The 18,666-nt window shown below is 45.3% G+C and overlaps 1 protein-coding gene across 1 annotated transcript in view; it reads right to left on the bottom strand.

Moving 5' to 3' along the window:
- The window catches only part of LOC310791606 (intermembrane lipid transfer protein VPS13C-like), a gene marked incomplete at both ends in the record, with an annotated part of 155,036 nt that overhangs the window by 52,825 nt on the left and 83,545 nt on the right, over positions 1-18,666 (bottom strand). The window contains 17 exons of the mRNA XM_083653271.1: positions 1-173; positions 1,462-1,617; positions 1,879-1,968; positions 2,987-3,118; positions 3,598-3,831; positions 6,985-7,077; positions 8,246-8,478; positions 8,596-8,870; positions 11,266-11,435; positions 11,623-11,741; positions 11,859-11,991; positions 14,000-14,150; positions 14,462-14,766; positions 15,870-16,037; positions 16,541-16,644; positions 17,748-17,867; positions 18,394-18,547. The exon at positions 1-173 is cut by the window's left edge and continues 95 nt beyond it. Coding sequence (XP_083509397.1) covers positions 1-173; positions 1,462-1,617; positions 1,879-1,968; positions 2,987-3,118; positions 3,598-3,831; positions 6,985-7,077; positions 8,246-8,478; positions 8,596-8,870; positions 11,266-11,435; positions 11,623-11,741; positions 11,859-11,991; positions 14,000-14,150; positions 14,462-14,766; positions 15,870-16,037; positions 16,541-16,644; positions 17,748-17,867; positions 18,394-18,547 — 2,810 coding nt within the window. The remainder of the gene's footprint in view (positions 174-1,461; positions 1,618-1,878; positions 1,969-2,986; positions 3,119-3,597; positions 3,832-6,984; positions 7,078-8,245; positions 8,479-8,595; positions 8,871-11,265; positions 11,436-11,622; positions 11,742-11,858; positions 11,992-13,999; positions 14,151-14,461; positions 14,767-15,869; positions 16,038-16,540; positions 16,645-17,747; positions 17,868-18,393; positions 18,548-18,666) is intronic.

The following is an 18,666-nucleotide window of genomic DNA, read 5'->3' as shown; positions in this document are numbered from 1 at the left end:
CTCTGGCCCACCGCCACCTCGTGCAGCTTCCCCCGCGCCGCCGCCGCATCCACCAGACGCAGGTTGGCGCCGTGCTGCACGATAAGCGGGATCCCCAGGGCGTTCCAGATGGTGAACGGGGCTTTCTCCTTCACAGAGTAGTCGAAGGTGGAGGCCGTTCCTTCAGAGAACGCCTGGGCAAAAACAAGAATGTGTCTGTCCGGCTCCTCTCTAACGGTGAAAACACACCGCACGCGTCTCCTGCACGTAAGCTGCGCAGCGCAACCATTTGCGACCTTGTGCGCAGCCAGTTTTCATTAGGACACCATGTTATCAGATCTGTCAGTCCACACCGAATTGCGCGCAGCGCGCCGCTCAGCTCAGCTCCGCGGACGCTCAGGGCCGCTCAGCTCAGCCTGGAGTTCTATTTTCCTGCGCGGCCGTCTGCGCCTGTGAGCGACTCTGTCAAGTTGAACAGATCAGATAAGGGCAGACAGGAACTCCGAAACCGGACATTCGTCAAATAAAACCAATTTCAAAGTGAAATAATGTTTATTTATGTTGTTGATTGCCCCTTTGGAAGTGTGAAAAGAGAGAAAGAGCAGTGGGAGAGGGGGAGCGGCTTCTAGGGGCTCATTGCCTGCGGAGCAACAAGTAGAGAGCTAGGACTCGCCTTCTCTCTACAACAGCACGCACTGGAAAAACGGGAGGAGAACAGACAAATGATGCAATTGCATTTTATAATGAAGGTAGCCATTAACTGTTATCCCAAACATATTACTTTAGATATTTATGTCATCATTTACTTGGCCATGATAAGGAAGACAGGAGATCTGGGGCAAAATATATAGTGGACGAGCAGAGCGCGCAAAGAGAGCTGCGCTCTCTGTGTGGACACTTTAAACGACTTCTGCGCGGAGGTGCGCTGCGCGGCGCATGCGCGCAATTTTCGCCTCTGGTATGTCCCCAGCGTAACTCCACAGTGATCCAGCATACAGCCAGCTCATACATCTTTGAAATGTGTTCTAAACGTGTTTATCATTTTTCCAACCCAGTTTAGATGAAATGCACAGACTTCTCAGTAGGAACGGTTATCTTAGCTGTTAGCACAAATGTGTTGCTGTTTCTAGCGGCCGGAAAAACGGTTATTGCAGCTTGCAATACCCCTCTCTACCTGAGCATTGTGGGTCAGTGTTGAGGTTGAGGCTTACCTTGGAGGTTGGTGAAGACCTTGAGGAGGAGTCTTACCTTGGAGAGTTTGGTGAAGATGTTGAGGTAGAGTCTTACCTTGGAGAGGTTGGTAAAGACTTTGAGGTAGTCTTACCTTGGAGAGGTTGGTGAAGACCTTGAGGTGGAGCCTTACCTTAGAGGTTGGTGAAGACATTGAGGTAGAGTCTTACCATGGAGGTTGGTGAAGACGTTCAGGTAGGGCCTTACCCTGGAGCTGGAGGTTGGTGAAGACGTTGAGGTAGAGAGTCTTACCTTGGAGAGGTTAGTGAAGACGTTGAGGCAGGACTGCGACACAGTGATGTTCATGGTGTCTTTGGAGCAGATGGTGATGGCAGTGCGAGGTTCAGGGAGAACAATGAAGTCGTCTCCAGGAACTGGACTCTTGTCCTGGACCGGGTTGTTCTTCATCTGCAGGACCAAACATATCAGACACTGTGTCAGATCCACACTCAGTTTGCACACAAAGAATGCAGAATAATTCACCCAGATCAAGAGTGAAGACATGGAATGCCTTAATATAGACCTTTATACAGTATAAAGTAGTGTGTTTGTGTCAGTGTGTGTTGTGTCAGCAGTCTAACACTGCTGTCTGTCTCCACAGTGTTAGCTTAAACAGACACAGTGTTAGTGCTGCTAGCGGAAACAGAAGCTAACTGCTAAGAGTCTCACCTCCAGCATGAGGTTCCACCTGCGTTTCCCGCCATCCACTCTCTCTATCAGTGGCTCCCAGACTGCATGGCTCTCATTAAAGTAGTTTACCTGCAGACACACAGGACATATTATTATATCATTATTTATACATTCAACTTCTGGATTGCTGACAAGACTGTTAGGATCAAGATCAGGGGCGGACTGGGATCATAATTCAGGCCGGGCATTAGTTACCAAGCAGGCCAGGCCGACATGGGCCGATGTGCGGTTGAAAAATTTGGGCTGTTTGAAGCCCAATTTGGCCCATTTGAAGCCCAATTTGGGCCGTTTGAAGCAAGATTTAGTGAATATAATGCTAACGCGATGATACATGTTACCTATTTGTTCACTACTAGAAACATCAACATTGCCTAGATAACTGCAAGTATAATATGAAGAAGTAAAACCAAAAATACAAACGCTTCACAGCAAACTTAATTTCAGGAAGAGTGATCAGATCGGGCATACTGCGTTATTCTCCACAGGCTTAAGAACTACACGTCATAACAATAACAATAAACATATTGACATATTCTCAGTTTCATTAATCATCTTCCTGTTTAAGCAAGCCCCTAACATTAAAGACATGGTAGTGTGTTCTGCTCAAGCCCCAACCTTTGTTTCTGAAAAATTAGGTTTTAGTCTCTATAGCCTATAGCCAAGTGTTGAGCAATGCTCAAGGCTCCAACACAAGAGTCCAGAAATTAATGAGTGACATCACGGTGGCTCTTTTTTGCACGCCAGGCCACCGGGCATCGGCCCGACGTGCCCGATTATGCAGTCCGCGCCTGATCAAGATGAGAACAACATTGTTTATTACAAGGCTTTGTTGAATATCAATCAACAAACTACTTTTTTTCACGTTTGTGTCTTTATCATGCAATCAAACAGAATATGTTTGAGAGCATCACTGCAATATTTTTTTTAATTTCAAGTAAAAGAAGTGATTAAAATATATTAATGTGATGTATTAAATAATGCAAATCCATCTCATGTCACATGATGACGCATCATGAGTGAGCTAAAAATGATTCACTGCACGGGTATTTCCCTGAGTCAGTAAAATGTGAGTGATCCCCACAGTCACCTCCAGTGTCATGTCTGCGTTTAGGTGCAGCAGGGAGGACCAGTTCCTGGCCGAGCCGCTGAAGGAAGACTCAGCCAGCAGCAACGGGACGGTCCTGTGGCCCAGCCCCGAGTCCAGAGTCACCTGGACCACCTGTCAAAGACAACACACACGTTACACAGAGCATACTGAACTACACAGGCCCGAGTCTAAAGTCACCTGGACCACCTGTCAAAGACAACACACATGTTACACAGAGCATACTGAACTACACAGACCTGAGTCCAGAGACACCTGGACCACCTGTCAAAGACAACACACACGTTACACAGAGCATACTGAACTACACAGGCCTGAGTCTAAAGTCACCTGGACTCTGTGTTGTAGTACTTGAGTCCAGGACTCAGACCCGAGTCCAATTTTCAGGAGTCGTGATTCGACTTGGACTTGAGGCACTGATGACTCAAGCATTCATGCATTTGGACTCGGATGTTGGAGACAACGACTCGCCGGTCGGACTTGTTAACTGATAAAGACCGTTTTTTGTCAATTAAGCATCGATGGGAGTGAGCGCTGGTCGCCTCGTGTCGCGATGTCGCCACTGAGGACTCAAGAGGATATAAACGTGGCACCTTGACGTCGACGGCGAAGCTCTCTCCCTGGTTGCGTGCGTCCGGCTCGGTGAAGCTCTCCGTGGCCTCGGTGGCCTGGTCCACCCCCAGGAACCAGTAGTTACAGGCGTAGATGTTCATGACAGACCACAGGTCTGTGACGCCGGGCCGCGCCTCCTGGCTCTGCTCGCTCTGAGGCTTGGCCGTCATGGCCGCCGTTATGGTCATCACCGTGTTCAAGATGACCGGAGAGATCTGCAGCAGAGGAGTTCACAGGAGTTCACCTCAAAGGTTCTGCCACACAGCAGCTTTCTCTCATCCTGCTCTCTGGGTGAAGATTGTTCATCTTTCCTAAGAAGTTGATGGTCTCAATCACTAGTTTCAAGTCTTCTTCAATACAGCATGATGTTCATTTAGAATTGTTGTGTACATTGTAGGGGTGTCACAATATATCGTCCCACGAAATTTCGCGATAGTAAAACGTCACGATATTAGGGGTGCCGCAAAATAATCGATTAATCGATTAGTCGTCGACACACTCACTAGTCGGAGTGAAAATTACTAATCGACAATTATTTTACTATTTTATTTTTATTTTTTGCGTCTTTCACCGTCAGTCATCCATGCGCTAGTAGAATTCCCAGGGTCACTGAAGGCAACTGCCCCTCCGCCCCCCTCCCCGCACACAGAGGACAGGAGTTGAGAAGTACACAAAGGAGGAGCAACAATGGCCACGCGACAGAAAACTAGCAAAGTTTGGCAATACTTTGATGAAGAAAGAGACAACAAGGTTGTGTGTCGGCTATGTTCTCTCAAGCTTGCATATAACCACTCTACCACTGCAATGAGGACCCACCTTCAGAACAAGCATCTCAACGTAAACTTGCGTGGAGGAGATGATGCAGGCAGACCAGTATCACAGCTTTTACTGCAGAACCCCGCAGACGATGTGACCCTCGCCGGTCCGAAACGATCACACAACTCCTCGCTGAGATGACTGCCCGCGATATGCTACCACTGTGCTTTGTCGAGGGCGAAGGCTTTCGCAAGTTGATGAACTTTGTCGAGCCCGCATACACCGTGCCGGGGCGCACCTTGATAACATCCAGAGTGGAGGTGAGCCATGGCAAAATGACTGAGTACATTAAACAGCAGTTAGAGGAGGCACAGTGTGTGGCAATAACGTCAGACATCTGGACGTCCATTGCAACAGAAGCATACGTGACAATAACCTGTCATTTCATCAACGAACGTGGACAGCTCTGTAGCTGTGTTCTACAAACCCGCCCCATGGAGGACAGGCATAGCGGTGAAAATCTGGCAGCACACCTGCGAGAAGCAGTCAGTGACTGGAAACTGGAAGAGAAAGTCGTTGCCTGTGTGCACGATAATGCAAATAAATACATGTAATAATTGCATGTTGAATGTTTTGACATAGATTAAATTATGGTCAATTTAGATGGCGTCCTGATTATTATTATTATTAATTTTTTTTATTATTAATTTAAAAAAATTTTAAATTAATTTTTTTAAAAAAAATTTTTTTTTTTTTTTTTTGCTTATAGACTAATCGACTAATCGTCTTCAGAATTTAAGGGTAATCGACAGGAAAACTAATCGATAAAGGCATCCCTACACGATATGTATCGTTGAGATGAAATCTCATATCGCGATTTTTTTTTTTTTTTTTCAAAAATAGACTAAGAAACGTCTTTGTTTGTTGAAGTTCAATGTGTGGAAAGTAGTTCAGTTGAACAAGTCTCTGAAGAGACACATGAGAAGTTATACAGGAGAGAAACCATTCAATTGAGTTTCTGGCAAAACTGTTTACTTGACAGGAAAAACTGTCGATGCATAAAAAATAGACTAAGAAAAGTCTTGTTGTTTGAGTTTGAAGAAAAACTGAAGATGCATAATGAGAATTTATACTGCTGAGAAACCTTTTAGTTCAAAGTAAATCTAAGTGACGGTGTAACTCATTCTATTTCAAGATAAGCCTTATCTCCAATCTCATGTTTTTTCTAGTTGTTATTGTAATAACAATTTCCCACAACAGCATGTTTTGTATTTGTGCATTTCAAATAAAATACTACTTTTCCAGTCATATATTGTCATTATTCAAGTTTAAAAAAATATTGTTAAAATCGTATCGTATCGTATCGTTATCGTGAACCCAGTATCGTGATACGTATCGTATCATGAACTGAGTGTATCGTGACACCCCTAGTACATTGTAAATATTCTTATATGCATTGGTACAGCACAAGTTAGTATCAAAACATTGAGTTATTGGGGTAATATTGCAATGTATTATTAGGAATAAGTATTGATAGGGATATGTGGGTTGATTTATGATATTGTGTGTGTATGGGTAAGTTTGTATACGTATGTGTATATATATACATATATATGTATGTATGTATTTGTATACATGAGCGTGTGTGGAGGAGCGTGGGAGTTGGTATATGCATGTATATGGATGTATACATTTGTTTATGAATGATTTGGGGGCAGGACTCGATAAGCCTAGGCTTCTTCTGGCCCCTTTTCAAACAGTTCGCCTTTTCTTTATGTTGGAGTTTACGTATTTTCCTTTTGCTGAAGTCTATTGGACTGTTATGTTTACTGGGTTTTTTCATTTTATGTATCGTTTTAACGGTTTGAAATAAATTGTTTCAATCAATCAATCAATCAATTTAGTAAATTATGGTCCCTAGAAGATAAAGCGGACAACACTTTTGGGTGTGATTGACAGGTCGCCTGTCCAGTGATCGCGCAGCTCGCCGATCACTTGTCCAAATTCACATCACCTCTGTCTCCAAATAACCAAGATGGCGACGGTGAAAATGCTAACCTCCAGACTTCCAAACACAAGTCTAAAAACCAATAGGTGATGTCACGGTAGCTTTTTATACAGTCTATGTTTAATTTACATGTTACTTACTACAAACTATAACAAACACCAGGAGTTTACCCATATCCAATGTTGTTTTTAAATGGTAAATGGTAAATGGTCTGCATTTATATAGCGCTTTTATCCAAAGCGCTTTACAATCAGTAGATAGTCTACATTCACCCATTCATACACTGATGGCGGCAGGCTGCCACGCAGGGTGCCTACACACCATCGGGAGCAATTTGGGGTTAGGTGTCTTGCCCAAGGACACAACGACAGCAGCTGGGAGGGAGCGGGGATCGAACCGCCAACCCTTGCGTCATTGGCCGACCCGCTCTACCTCCTGAGCTAAAGCCGTCCCTTTTTACTCCTGGCCTTCGTTTGTGTCGACCACGTCATTATCAGTTATTTTAAATGACTACCGGCCACTTTTGGAGGAAATACATCTATCCATCTATCTATCTATACATACTATCATACATATAAATAAGATCAATTTCAGCTGAAAGTACCTTGACGAAGACTTCCTCCACTGTCACAAAGCCGGTCAGTGGCTGGTTGGGCTGGCTTTTGGTTTCCAAAGCGACTGAGCAAGGCCTCAACACCTATTGGCAAAGAATGACATTTCTATCAGTCAATATACTATAGGATTTGCAAAGTAACACAACTCTTTGACTGCATAATAAAGTAGAGCAGGAATGACGTATTGTTGTAGGCCAACCCAGAAGTTAGCATTGTGCTGGTTCCCTCTTCTGGAAGCCAATGGCATTTTTCTACAGGGGTTTTTGGTTAGGTGCCTGAAATAAGATCTGTGGTTAACAAACGTTTATGAAACTGAGACCTTTGTGTTCAACACGATAACCTTCACAAATTATCACCACATTTTTGAAGCGTAAATCTGATTTTCAGAAAACACTTCAAAAATGATAAAGTGGTGTTCAATTGTGAAGATGATCTTGCTGAACACAAAGGTCTTTGTTTCATAAACTGTTGTTAAGCACAGACGTTATTTCAGTCATTTAACCAAAATCCCCATAGAAAAACACCATTGACTTCCACACAGGTTTTAGGACTCATCCCTGCGGCACTCCATAAAGACAGAGAAATAACTCCATGTCTCACGTGGTGATGTCCTTGTGCTCTGTGTGTGTGTGTGTGGGTGAGTGCGTGCGTGCGTGGGTGTCTCTGTGTGTGTGCGTACGTGTGTGCTGTGTGGCGTGTGTGCAGGGGCGGACTGCATAATCGGGCACGTCGGCCAAATGCCCGGTGGCCTGGCCTGGCCTGCAAATTATTTTATTTTTTTTGTGTGTGCCCGCAGTCAGGCCACTCACTGAACAGCAGGCCAGGCGCCGCCTACTGGTTTACTAGTGGTTTTATTACTTTATTCAGGGTTAAAGTGGGTGCATCTCATTGTAAAGTTGGACTTGGCCCAAATTGGGCTTCAAACGGCCCAAATTTGGCTTCAAACGGCCCAAATCGGGCTTCAAACGGCCCAAATCTGGCTTTAAACGACCCAAATTGGGCTTCAAACGGCCCAAATCTGGCTTCAAACGGCCCAAATTGGGCTACAAACGGCCCAAATTGAGCTTCAAACGGCCCAAATTTTTCGCCGCCGCCCTTCGGATGCCGGCACGCACGTCGGCCCATATCAGCCTGGCCTGCTTGGTATCTAATGCCCGGCCTGAATTATGATCCCAGTCCGCCCCTGCGTGTGTGTGCTGGTACGTGAGTGTGTGTGTGTGTGCGTGCATGTGTGTGGCGTGTGTGTCTCACGGTGGTGATGCCCTTGTGCTCTGGGCTGTGGAGGAAGGGGCAGGCCAGGAGGCGGAGCTCCCTGAGGTTGGCCATCATGCTGTGGGCTCCGCCCTCCTCCGTCAGGCTGACGTCACACTGGAAGGAGGCCACCAGCGAGGGGGCGTCGGCCCGCAGCAGGTCGGCCACGAACACCACCTCCGGGTCGACCACGACCGCCCGCAGCCGCGTCCGCTTCCACTGCTGCTCAGGGGCTGAACATTCAAATCGGTGAGATGAAAAAGTGAATTGCGATGCTTTCCCCCCCAAACTGGCATTGATGTCTTACTGGCGTTGGAGGCGGAGCCTCCGCAGGGCGTTGGGTGTCTTACCGGCGTTGGAGGCGGAACCTGCGCGGGGCTCGGCCAGCTGTTTCAGAGGCAGCCTGTCGCTGTGGGCGGCGGTGGAGGCCGGGGGGGCGGGGCTTTGCGGCAGCGCCTGGATGAAGAAGTCAGCCACGGTCATGAGGAAGTCCACGCTGGCACACAGGTAGAGCTTCTGCAGCACGGCCACCACCTCACGCTCAGGCCCCGCCCCCGCCGCACTCTGACGGTACGTCACGTCGATCATGGCCTCGGCGCTCTCCTCCTCACGCTTCCTGATCATCCTGCACAGACAGACGGGACATCAGAGCATGTTAATGTACTACTATATTATTATTATTATATATATATTATTATATTATGTTAATGTGGTCACTTACTAACTGTTATGAAAACCTGGCTCGTAAATATTATTGTCTAGGAATTGTTATTATGGCCGATTTTCGACCTACAGCAGCTTACGATTAGCTCCACGTCATCACCTAGTGCAACATTATGTTCTTACCCTACGTGATGCATTCAACTTGATTATATGCCTCACTTGATTATGTGTTTGTGAGTTTAACTAATTCAGTTGTCTAGGGCCAAGGTTTGTATCTTTTGGACTCGGTGTTGTTTTATTTATTTTATTTTATTAGTTTATTTGGCATAGACAACTAGAACGACCGCAACGCGGACTTATGCCTCCGCCATTAGTTCATTCTGGAGTCCAAATCGCTATTTGAGGCAAAATGGAAGAGATTCCGTCAAGGCGCTCCTGTGATGTTGCGTTACAGAGCTTGGAAATTGGGTGTGTGAGAGGTCACAGTGACCTTGAACTTTGACCACCAAAATGTAATCAGTTCATCCTTGAGTCCAAGTCGATGTTTGAGACAAGTTTGATTAAATTCCGTCAAGGCATTCCTGAGATATCGCGTTAACAAGCTTGAAAATGGCGTTGGAGAGCTCACCTTGACCTTTGACCTTTGACCACCAAAATCTAATCAGTTCATCCTTGAGTCCAAGTCGATGTTTGAGACAAGTTTGATTAAATTCCGTCAAGGCATTCCTCAGATATTGCGTTAACAAGCTTGAAAATGGCGTTCGAGAGGTCACAGTGACCTTGACCTTTGACCTTTGACCACCAAAATCTAATCAGATCATCCTTGAGTCTAAGTCGATGTTTGAGGCAAATTTGATGAAATTCCGTCCAGGCGTTCCTCAGATATTGCGTTAACAAGCTTGAAAATGGCGTTTGAGAGGTCACAGTGACCTTGACCTTTGACCTTTGACCACCAAAATCTAATCAGATCATCCTTGAGTCTAAGTCGATGTTTGAGGCAAATTTGATGAAATTCCGTCCAGGCGTTCCTCAGATATTGCGTTAACAAGCTTTAAAATGGCGTTCGAGAGGTCACAGTGACCTTGACCTTTGACCTTTGACCACCAAAATCTAATCAGATCATCCTTGAGTCTAAGTCGATGTTTGAGGCAAATTTGATGAAATTCCGTCCAGGCGTTCCTCAGATATCGCGTTAACAAGCTTGAAAATGGCGTTCGAGAGGTCACAGTGACCTTGACCTTTGACCACCAAAATCTAATCAGATCATCCTTGAGTCTAAGTCGATGTTTGAGGCAAATTTGATGAAATTCCGTCCAGGCGTTCCTCAGATATCGCGTTAACAAGCTTTAAAATGGCGTTCGAGAGGTCACAGTGACCTTGACCTTTGACCTTTGACCACCAAAATCTAATCAGATCATCCTTGAGTCTAAGTCGATGTTTGAGGCAAATTTAATGAAATTCCGTCCAGGCGTTCCTCAGATATCGCGTTAACAAGCTTGAAAATGGCGTTCGAGAGGTCACAGTGACCTTGACCTTTGACCTTTGACCACCAAAATCTAATCAGATCATCCTTGAGTCTAAGTTGATGTTTGAGGCAAATTTGATGAAATTCCGTCCAGGCGTTCCTCAGATATGGCGTTAACAAACATCCGTACGGACGGACATCCGTACGGACGGCCGGCCGGCCGTACGTACGGACGGACAACCCGGATCCATAATGCCTTCGGCCTGGCTTCACCAGCGGAGGCATAAAAACATTAAACCCCATAGGCTACTTTCCATCTGGAGTCCCTGGGCAGGTAGATACAAAGGCCATTCAGAGTTAAAGGTTGTTTGCTGACGTATGTGGACTGCATTAGCTAACGTTAGCTAATGTTAGCCTGTGTGGATCTTCTTCTTCGCTGGTGTATTTACTGTATTCTGTATTCACCTTTCTTTCCATCAAGCAATCAATAATTAAACTCCTACTCCACTAATAGTAATAATAATAGTACAAAAAAACAGAGTATAAAATAATTAAATTAGATATCAAATTAAATAAAAAAGTAATGGGTAACACTAAACGGTACCTTATTTAAGAGTTAGTTGATGTTTAATAAGTATTAACTAACCTTTAATTAACAGCCTTGGTCATAAGCTTGCTCTAACCTTAACCTCAGTGAGGTCATGCCTCAAACCAATCTCAAAACCTTAGTTAACATGAACAGTATAAGTAATAATTACTAGACAGTGTAGACACATTAGTTAACTCTTAATTAAGGCTTAGTTCACATGAACAGCATTAGTAAATGATTACTAGACACATTGGTTAACTGTTAATTAAGGATTCGTTATCGCTACTTAAGCAGAGGTCTCACCTGGAGCTGACGCGGGTCATGGCAGTACGCAGGTCGTCCAGCGTGCAGCCGCTCAGCACGGTGCTGAGCTCCATGCTGCCATCACTCAGCAGCTTCCCAGACGCCTGCAGCTTGTGGAGGGCCAGCTCCCCCAGACGCAGGCTCTGCTGCCGCAGGCCCAGCCCAGGAGACTGCAGGGAGGGCAGGGGGAGAGAGCAGGCCCAGCTCAGGAGACTGCAGGGAGGGCAGGGGAGAGCGATGGTGAAGGATCAGACATCAAGGGACAGATTCATAGACGTATAAAAACATATGGACTGAGTCACTTGCAGGCTAAAGGTGAGAATGATCCCTCTGTTCTTACCAGAGCCAGAGACTCACCTGTTTGGGGGCGTGGCTGTACAACACCAGAGCCAGAGACTCAATGTTGAAGTTGAACTTGACAGTTTCCTGAGGCTCCTCCTCCTGATCGCTGATGTCACTCTGCTTCTCCGCGCCGCCTGAGGGCAACATCACAAACAGTTTACAGCCAGATCTTCCCGCGCGCGCGCACACGTGTGTGTACCTGTGTGTGTGTGTACCTGTGTGTGTACCTGTGTGTGTGTGTGTGTGTGTACCTGTGTGTGTATATGTTGTGATGTGTAGGCTCTCTGCCTGTGTGGATGCAGCAGGGGCTGGGCTCTCAGCCTCTCCCAGGTTCTCCATCAGGATCCTCAGCAGAACCTTCAGGTCGTCCTGACTCAGCGCCACCTGGAGGCGCAGGAAGCACAGGAGGTACAGCTTTTAGCCTGCTTTCTCGCCACGACTTTCACTTTGAATCCAGAGTTTTAATCATGCTTCAGTCCATAGTTTTCCTCTTCAGGTAAAAATGTACGGAAGCCATGAGAGGCAATTGAGAAAAAAAATCTGGGAATCCATTTTCCAAGTCTGATCTGACTAATGTAGTTTTCGCTCCTGTAAAAGTTTAGCCAGCATTAAGTTCAATTGTCTTTTCTTTTTTCATCTGTGAAGTAGGGGGGGAAATGGCATAAGTTGCTAACACAATGTATGTACCTTGGAAGAAGAAATTGATGCTTTCAGTCGTATGTAGAACATGGTCTAGTGGCGCACTCTTGTGGTCGAGAGGTATTACAGCAACATACATTTAGAAACATGCGCCTGACAAAAAAAAAGGCAAATATCCCCCCGCTTGTTTCATATATTATTTTATTTTATTATTATTTGAAGGAAGTTGGATTTTTTTTCTTTTCTTAATTGCCTGCCAGGACTTCCATAAAAAAAACTTTTAATCCTCCACTAGAGCTACAGGCTGTCAACAAACATACCAACTGATCCAGCTAAACTAACTAAACACCGTCAGAGTCAAGCTGTCACCGGACAGGAGGGTACAGATCGTATCTTCAACGGCTGCAATGTGGACCGTGTGCAAAAACAAGAGCACAGGAGTTAGTGACAGGCTGTCATTATGCAAACACCCAGAAGGTCCCTTCAGTGAGTGTAGAAATATATACATATTAATTCCAGGGCCGTGTGTGTGTGTGTTTGTGCGTGCGCGTGTGTGTGTGTGTGTGTGTGTGTGTGTGCGCGTGTGCGCGTGTGTGTGTGTGTGTGTCCTCCGCATATCTCCCCATTTATCACGGGCTTTAAGGTTTAGCACAAACTGTAAAAATCTAACTCACCACTGTGTTCTCTACCAGAAAGTGGGCTGGCCATCCCTGACTCTACGTAGGCTGAGTCACTGGTATCTTTTTATTTATAAGGCGATATTAAAACAACTCCCAAATTATTTGTGTACATACATTGTCCAGCAGAGCAACAACAATTACTCTTTACGCTCACAAAACCTTTTTTTATTGAATGTAAAAAGGGCTCGTACAGAGTATGGTAAAAAGGCGTTTCAGTTCTCAGCACCGACGGCATGGAATGAGCTCCAGAAGGACCTGAAATTGCAGGAGCTGGTCTCATTAAATGTTTTTAAAACAATGGTTAAAGGTAGGGAGGACGGTGAAAGTTGCAACTGTTTTTTTTCTTCATAGTTGAACTTGCTTTTATGAATGACTGAATGTATGTGTATCATGTATAGTGTTGTAATGTTATGAGATGTTTGTTGTGGCGTCTGCAACTTGTATAATTGTATGCTGCTTTTCTTGGCCAGGTCCCTCTTGAAAAAGAGATTCTTAATCTCAACGAGGCTAACCTGGATAAATAAAGGTTAAATTAAAAATTAAAAAACTCTCCGCTATCATTCGTCCGATCGACTTCAAAACTTGGCGGGTGCGCTGCTGGGGACCCGATGGGGTACAGTCCGGAATTGTGTGTAATTCGGGCACGCACATAGTCATAGGTAGTGGCTATCAGCCAAATTGTTCTCTTAAACATCGCTATCGACACAGAATTTTGCAATCGGTGCGTCCCTAAATTAAAATGTTATCTATTAACATTAACCATAACACCAAGTTAGGTAAAGCAATATTTTAGTGGGTTTGTGGAATGTAATGTGGAAGTCTAAACATCCCAACGTGTTGTTTAAATGCTCTGAGCAATAACATCGTCTCGGTAGCGTCCATGCTGCTTCCTTATTACGACTTAACAGCTCATGAACCCACTGAAGTCAGAAGATTGAAGATTTCCCAACTCGGGAAATGGGACCATCTGAATCCAGCATTAAACCCTGTCTGTAAAGCAGATTTCCCTCACAGGACAATAACGATGTGAAGTGAACTGAAGGTTCCTCAGCCGGCTGTAGACCTGCTCGTACCTTCATGGGCTTCAGGTCTCCGTCGATCTCCACGACTGCCATCTTGTGGTACCAGGAGGCGGCCAGGTTCCTCTTGATGCTCAGCGTGAGGTTGAGTGGCTCCAGCAGCTCTGAGCTGGGCCCGCCCGACGCCACAGGGTCCATGCAGATCCTGCAGAACCACAAACCAACAAACCAGTGAGACAGTCTCTTGCTGAATCCAGAAGCTAGGGCTGGGCAATAGATGGATAGTATATGGATATGGTGATATCAGACTAGATAAGGTGTTAGATTTTGGAGGTGTAGCTTCGAGAGACAGTGTCTAGTTTCCTGGCTGGGCGCGGTCCTTCGGGCCAACACTGTGTTTAACATGGAAAGATAACTCCACACTGTTCTTTGGTGAAGTGTCCCTTTAATGAAAAATGCTATTTTTTCCACCCTGGTTTTATAGAACCCAGAGCTCATCCCTGCAGAGCGACTGACCTGGAGAGTTTGAGCTGCGTCAGCTGGAGGTCCATGTTGTCGATGACAGCGGGCAGCGGGCAGCCATCCACGGGCAGCAGAGAGAAGCTATTCCCCAGGGTGATCAGACCCAGGTCCACCTCCAGCGCCTGGTGGGAGATGGAGGACTGAGGGATGAGGATGAGGGGGGCCTTCAGCCTGATGTCCATGGACAGACGGAAGCTCTTCTGGGCAAAGTCTCTGACGCTGGACGCTGCCTTCTCCGCCGCCTGGGCCGTCGCTGCACTCAGGGCCTCCTTCGCCGTCTGGAAGTTGTTGGTGAAGTTCTGAACAAGAGGGCGCAAAAATAACAATGAGTTTATTTACAATAAACTACTACACCATATTGTGCGGTGGCCTGCAAAAACACTTATAAACTCTTCCCTATACAGTATATCACTTTTGGAATTACTGCTATAGCTCTCTCAGATCAAAGGTTATGAGTATTTTAATCTGTTATGTGTCTAAAAGTAAAACGTGGGAAAAATGGGTTTCAACATTCCACAACAATTGTCTACAGTGGTATTCCACCAAAACCATAAAAATACTTTCCCTTTTGTTTTATGAAAATACTTATTCACCGTGAGGTTCTATGGAAATGAAAGTAACCAAATCACTCAAAATCTCAAAATACCTGCATAGCGCGCCAGATGCCTAGTATATATATTTCCTCTAATATTGGCCGGTAGTCAATTAACAGCTGGGTCTCCGATAATGGCCGGGTCATATAAGACATAAAGACCAGCCCCAAATACAGGCAACAAACACAGGAAAAAACAATGATTGATCCAGGTAAACTCCTAGTGCCTGTTATAGAATGTAACTGTAGTTTGTAGTAACGTACAAGTGCCAAAAGATGGCGGCAGCTACATTTGAATTACCATGGGGCCCATGCTGTCTCTGGAGCATGCCGTTGACAATTACCGTAATTATCAGTAATGCATTGCAGTAACAAAACAAACCAAAGCAACAAAAAAATGAACCCCAAAAGAAACCGATCAGAAAACAAGGAGGCTTGGTACTAAATATGAGAAAATACTTAGAATTAGAAATAAAGGCCTAAAAAAATAAAATAAAATAAAGGCCTCATCTAAGCTAGTTTCTACTTCTTTTCAAGCTTTTACTCCTTCATGCACCTTGGTTTAAAGTTAAATAACAACATATTTGTATTCCGAAGTGTCACCGTGTGAATCGGCGTCTTTGTGAGAAGTTCTGATTCTTACATATAGGGCCTTTAAAACGGAAGGTGAAGGTTTTTGTTAAGAGAACAAAACATAACTTCTTCATATCTGTTTGATTTAATTTGCAAAGTTTCGACTGTAATGCTTCTCTGTCTCTATCCTCACATTGTTAGAGACACTGGACAGGTGTGATGTGGTGCGAGGCTCACCAGCAGAGACATGAAGAACTTGTGCAGGTAAACCACCTGGATGCAGCCCACGTTCAGCTTCACCCGCCCGTCCGTCTTGCTCATGTCGGCATACCCGGCGCCCTCTGTGGCGCTGGGAGTCAAACTCATGGAGAAGCTGAACACCTCGTCGCCCACGATGGAGATGGCCTGCCAGACGCAAAGATGATGAACTGAGTCAAGAGGAAAGTGTTGAGTGAAGAGTAACAGACTGAGGAGGATTTTCAGAGCAGCTAAAGTGATGAATCTGTTCCAGTGATTCCCAGAGTGTGGGCCGTGGAGGTACTGCAGGTGGGCCGTGGAGGTACTGCAGGTGGTCCACGAGGGGCATACCTGCCTGCCAACACTCCTGATTTCTTTCCCTTTGGCAGATAAGGTAGCATTTTTCACAGCCTACTGTTGGCAGCTATGGGCCATATAGGCCTACATAAAAGTTTTATATACAGATTTTTACATTTACAATTCTCAATTTTGTAATTACGTTTGGAATACCATGAAATATTCATGATTAAATATTTGCTTTAAAAAGTAATCAGAGTGGGCCACGGCATTCTGAGGTTTGTGAATGGCTGCGGTAGACATTGTCCCTGTAGCTCAGCTCAGATAGCAGCAGTAACAGTGACAGTGACAGTGGAGCGGTGGCAGCGCCTTGCCTTCTTGTGGACGCTCTTTGGATCGACGTTGAGGACGATGAAATCTCGGAGGCGGGCGGAGAGCTGAGTCTGAGGACCTTGCATCAGCAGAGAGCCGTTCATACCTGAGGAACAAACAGGGCAAAACACAGACATCAATACAAAGAGGATACTCACCTATGACTTCTGACTAAGTCCTCATCCACTGGGTGTAAGATATAGCCCACAGCCTCTCACAGCCTGACTGACTACAAATCAGATCTGATTACAAATACTTACTTCAGTCTTTGGTGGACAAAATGATCCCTTTAAAAGACAAGATCTTCCATATTATAAAAAATATTGAATGAGGAACTTTGTGGAATAATGTTTTTTTGGATACAGCATTTTGGAGGAGAACTCTTCATACAGTACATCACCCAGCCTTTCCATAATATACAGATGTTAGTCAAATTTACTTCTGTAGAACTGCAGCAGCAGCAGTAAAAGTGGGGGCTTTGTCTCCCCCCCCCCCCCATATTTTATTTTGCAATTTTCAGAACGTGAAAAACAAAAGGCTCAGACACAGAAAGAAAAACAAAACAAACAAAAACAAACATATCATCCACATTCCAACAGCTACCAGCCGCGTAGTGTAAAGTGCTTGCAAGAGATGTGCGTGGGATCCCACGCAAAGGGTCCACGAGAAGTCAGCTGGGTGAGTTACGTATCGCTTTTAACCTCGTCCAAGTAGGCCAGAAACACATCCCAGATAATTGAGTGGTTGATTTGTTATGGTCGTCTGGTGGCTCTGTACCTTGATAGTGATATAGTGATTTGTTATGGTCGTCTGGTGGCTCTGTACCTTGATAGTGATATAGTGATTTGTTATGGTCGTCAGGTGGCTCTGTACCTTGATAGTGATATAGTGATTTGTTATGGTGGTCAGGTGGCTCTGTACCTTGATAGTGATATAGTGATTTGTTATGGTCGTCAGGTGGCTCTGTACCTTGATAGTGATATAGTGATTTGTTATGGTCGTCAGGTGGCTCTGTACCTTGATAGTGATATAGTGATTTGTTATGGTGGTCTGGTGGCTCTGCACCTTGATAGTGATATAGTGATTTGTTATGGTCGTCAGGTGGCTCTGTACCTTGATAGTGATATAGTGATTTGTTATGGTCGTCTGGTGGCTCTGTACCTTGATAGTGATATAGTGATTTGTTATGGTCGTCAGGTGGCTCTGTACCTTGGATCTTGATGTCGGCCATGTTGCAGCTCTGGTCACACACCAGGATGTTGAAGGCTCCCAGCGTCACCATCACCTTCAGGTCGATGACATCACTGTCAGAGGGCGAGGCCACAGCGGCTGGCAGGGAGATGGAGACAGAGCGGACATGTTGGATTTTAGTTGATGAGTTTTGAGCTGTGGCTTTAGTCTGTCCCTGGGAAAAGCTTGCAAACTATTTTAGTGAGCACGTGGTGCGGGTACTTTTTATAATAATGATGATGTTATTGTATTTTATGCAGGGTTGGAAGAGTTACTTTAAAATTTTAATCCAATACAATTACTAGTTACTCGTTAAAAATGAATTCCCTGCATTTGATTTCTAGTCATTTATTTTTTGGGTGCACTGGTCTTTTTTTTCTTTTTTCATTTTTTTGAGAGCAAAGTGTTTTTTTCCTCCAAGCTTTCGCAAACTTTTTTGAGGGGTTTTTGTTAATCGATGGGAACGTCCTTTCTGCAGATGTGTTTTTTGTCTGACAAATGACACATTTGATGTAGCGTTTGTCCAAATGTGACGAGTGTGTGTGTGTGTGTGCGTGTGTGTGTGTGTGTGTGTGCGTGTGTGTGCGTGTGTGTGTGCGTGTGTGTGTGCGTGTGTTCCCCTCACTGGACTTGGCGGACGCCGCCTTGCTCTCTGTCTCGGTCTTGGGCCGCCTCTCTCTCTCCGGAGATGAGCCGGGCGAGAGAGCCACAGACAGGAAGTCCATGGCCGATAGCAGAGCCTCCGTGTGGAGGAGCAGGTCGAGAGAGGTGAAGGTCACCTGGAGAGAGAGAGAGAGAGAGAGAGAGAGAGAGAGAGAGAGAGAGAGAGAGAGAGAGAGAGAGAGACAGAGAGGGATGGTTAGAGAGAGAGGGAGCGAGAGAAAGGGAGGGAGAGGGG

Source organism: Poromitra crassiceps (assembly GCF_964638095.1).
Source record: "Poromitra crassiceps genome assembly, chromosome: 16".
Lineage (NCBI taxonomy): Eukaryota > Metazoa > Chordata > Actinopteri > Beryciformes > Melamphaidae > Poromitra > Poromitra crassiceps.
This window is presented reverse-complemented; position numbering and strand designations above follow the sequence as displayed.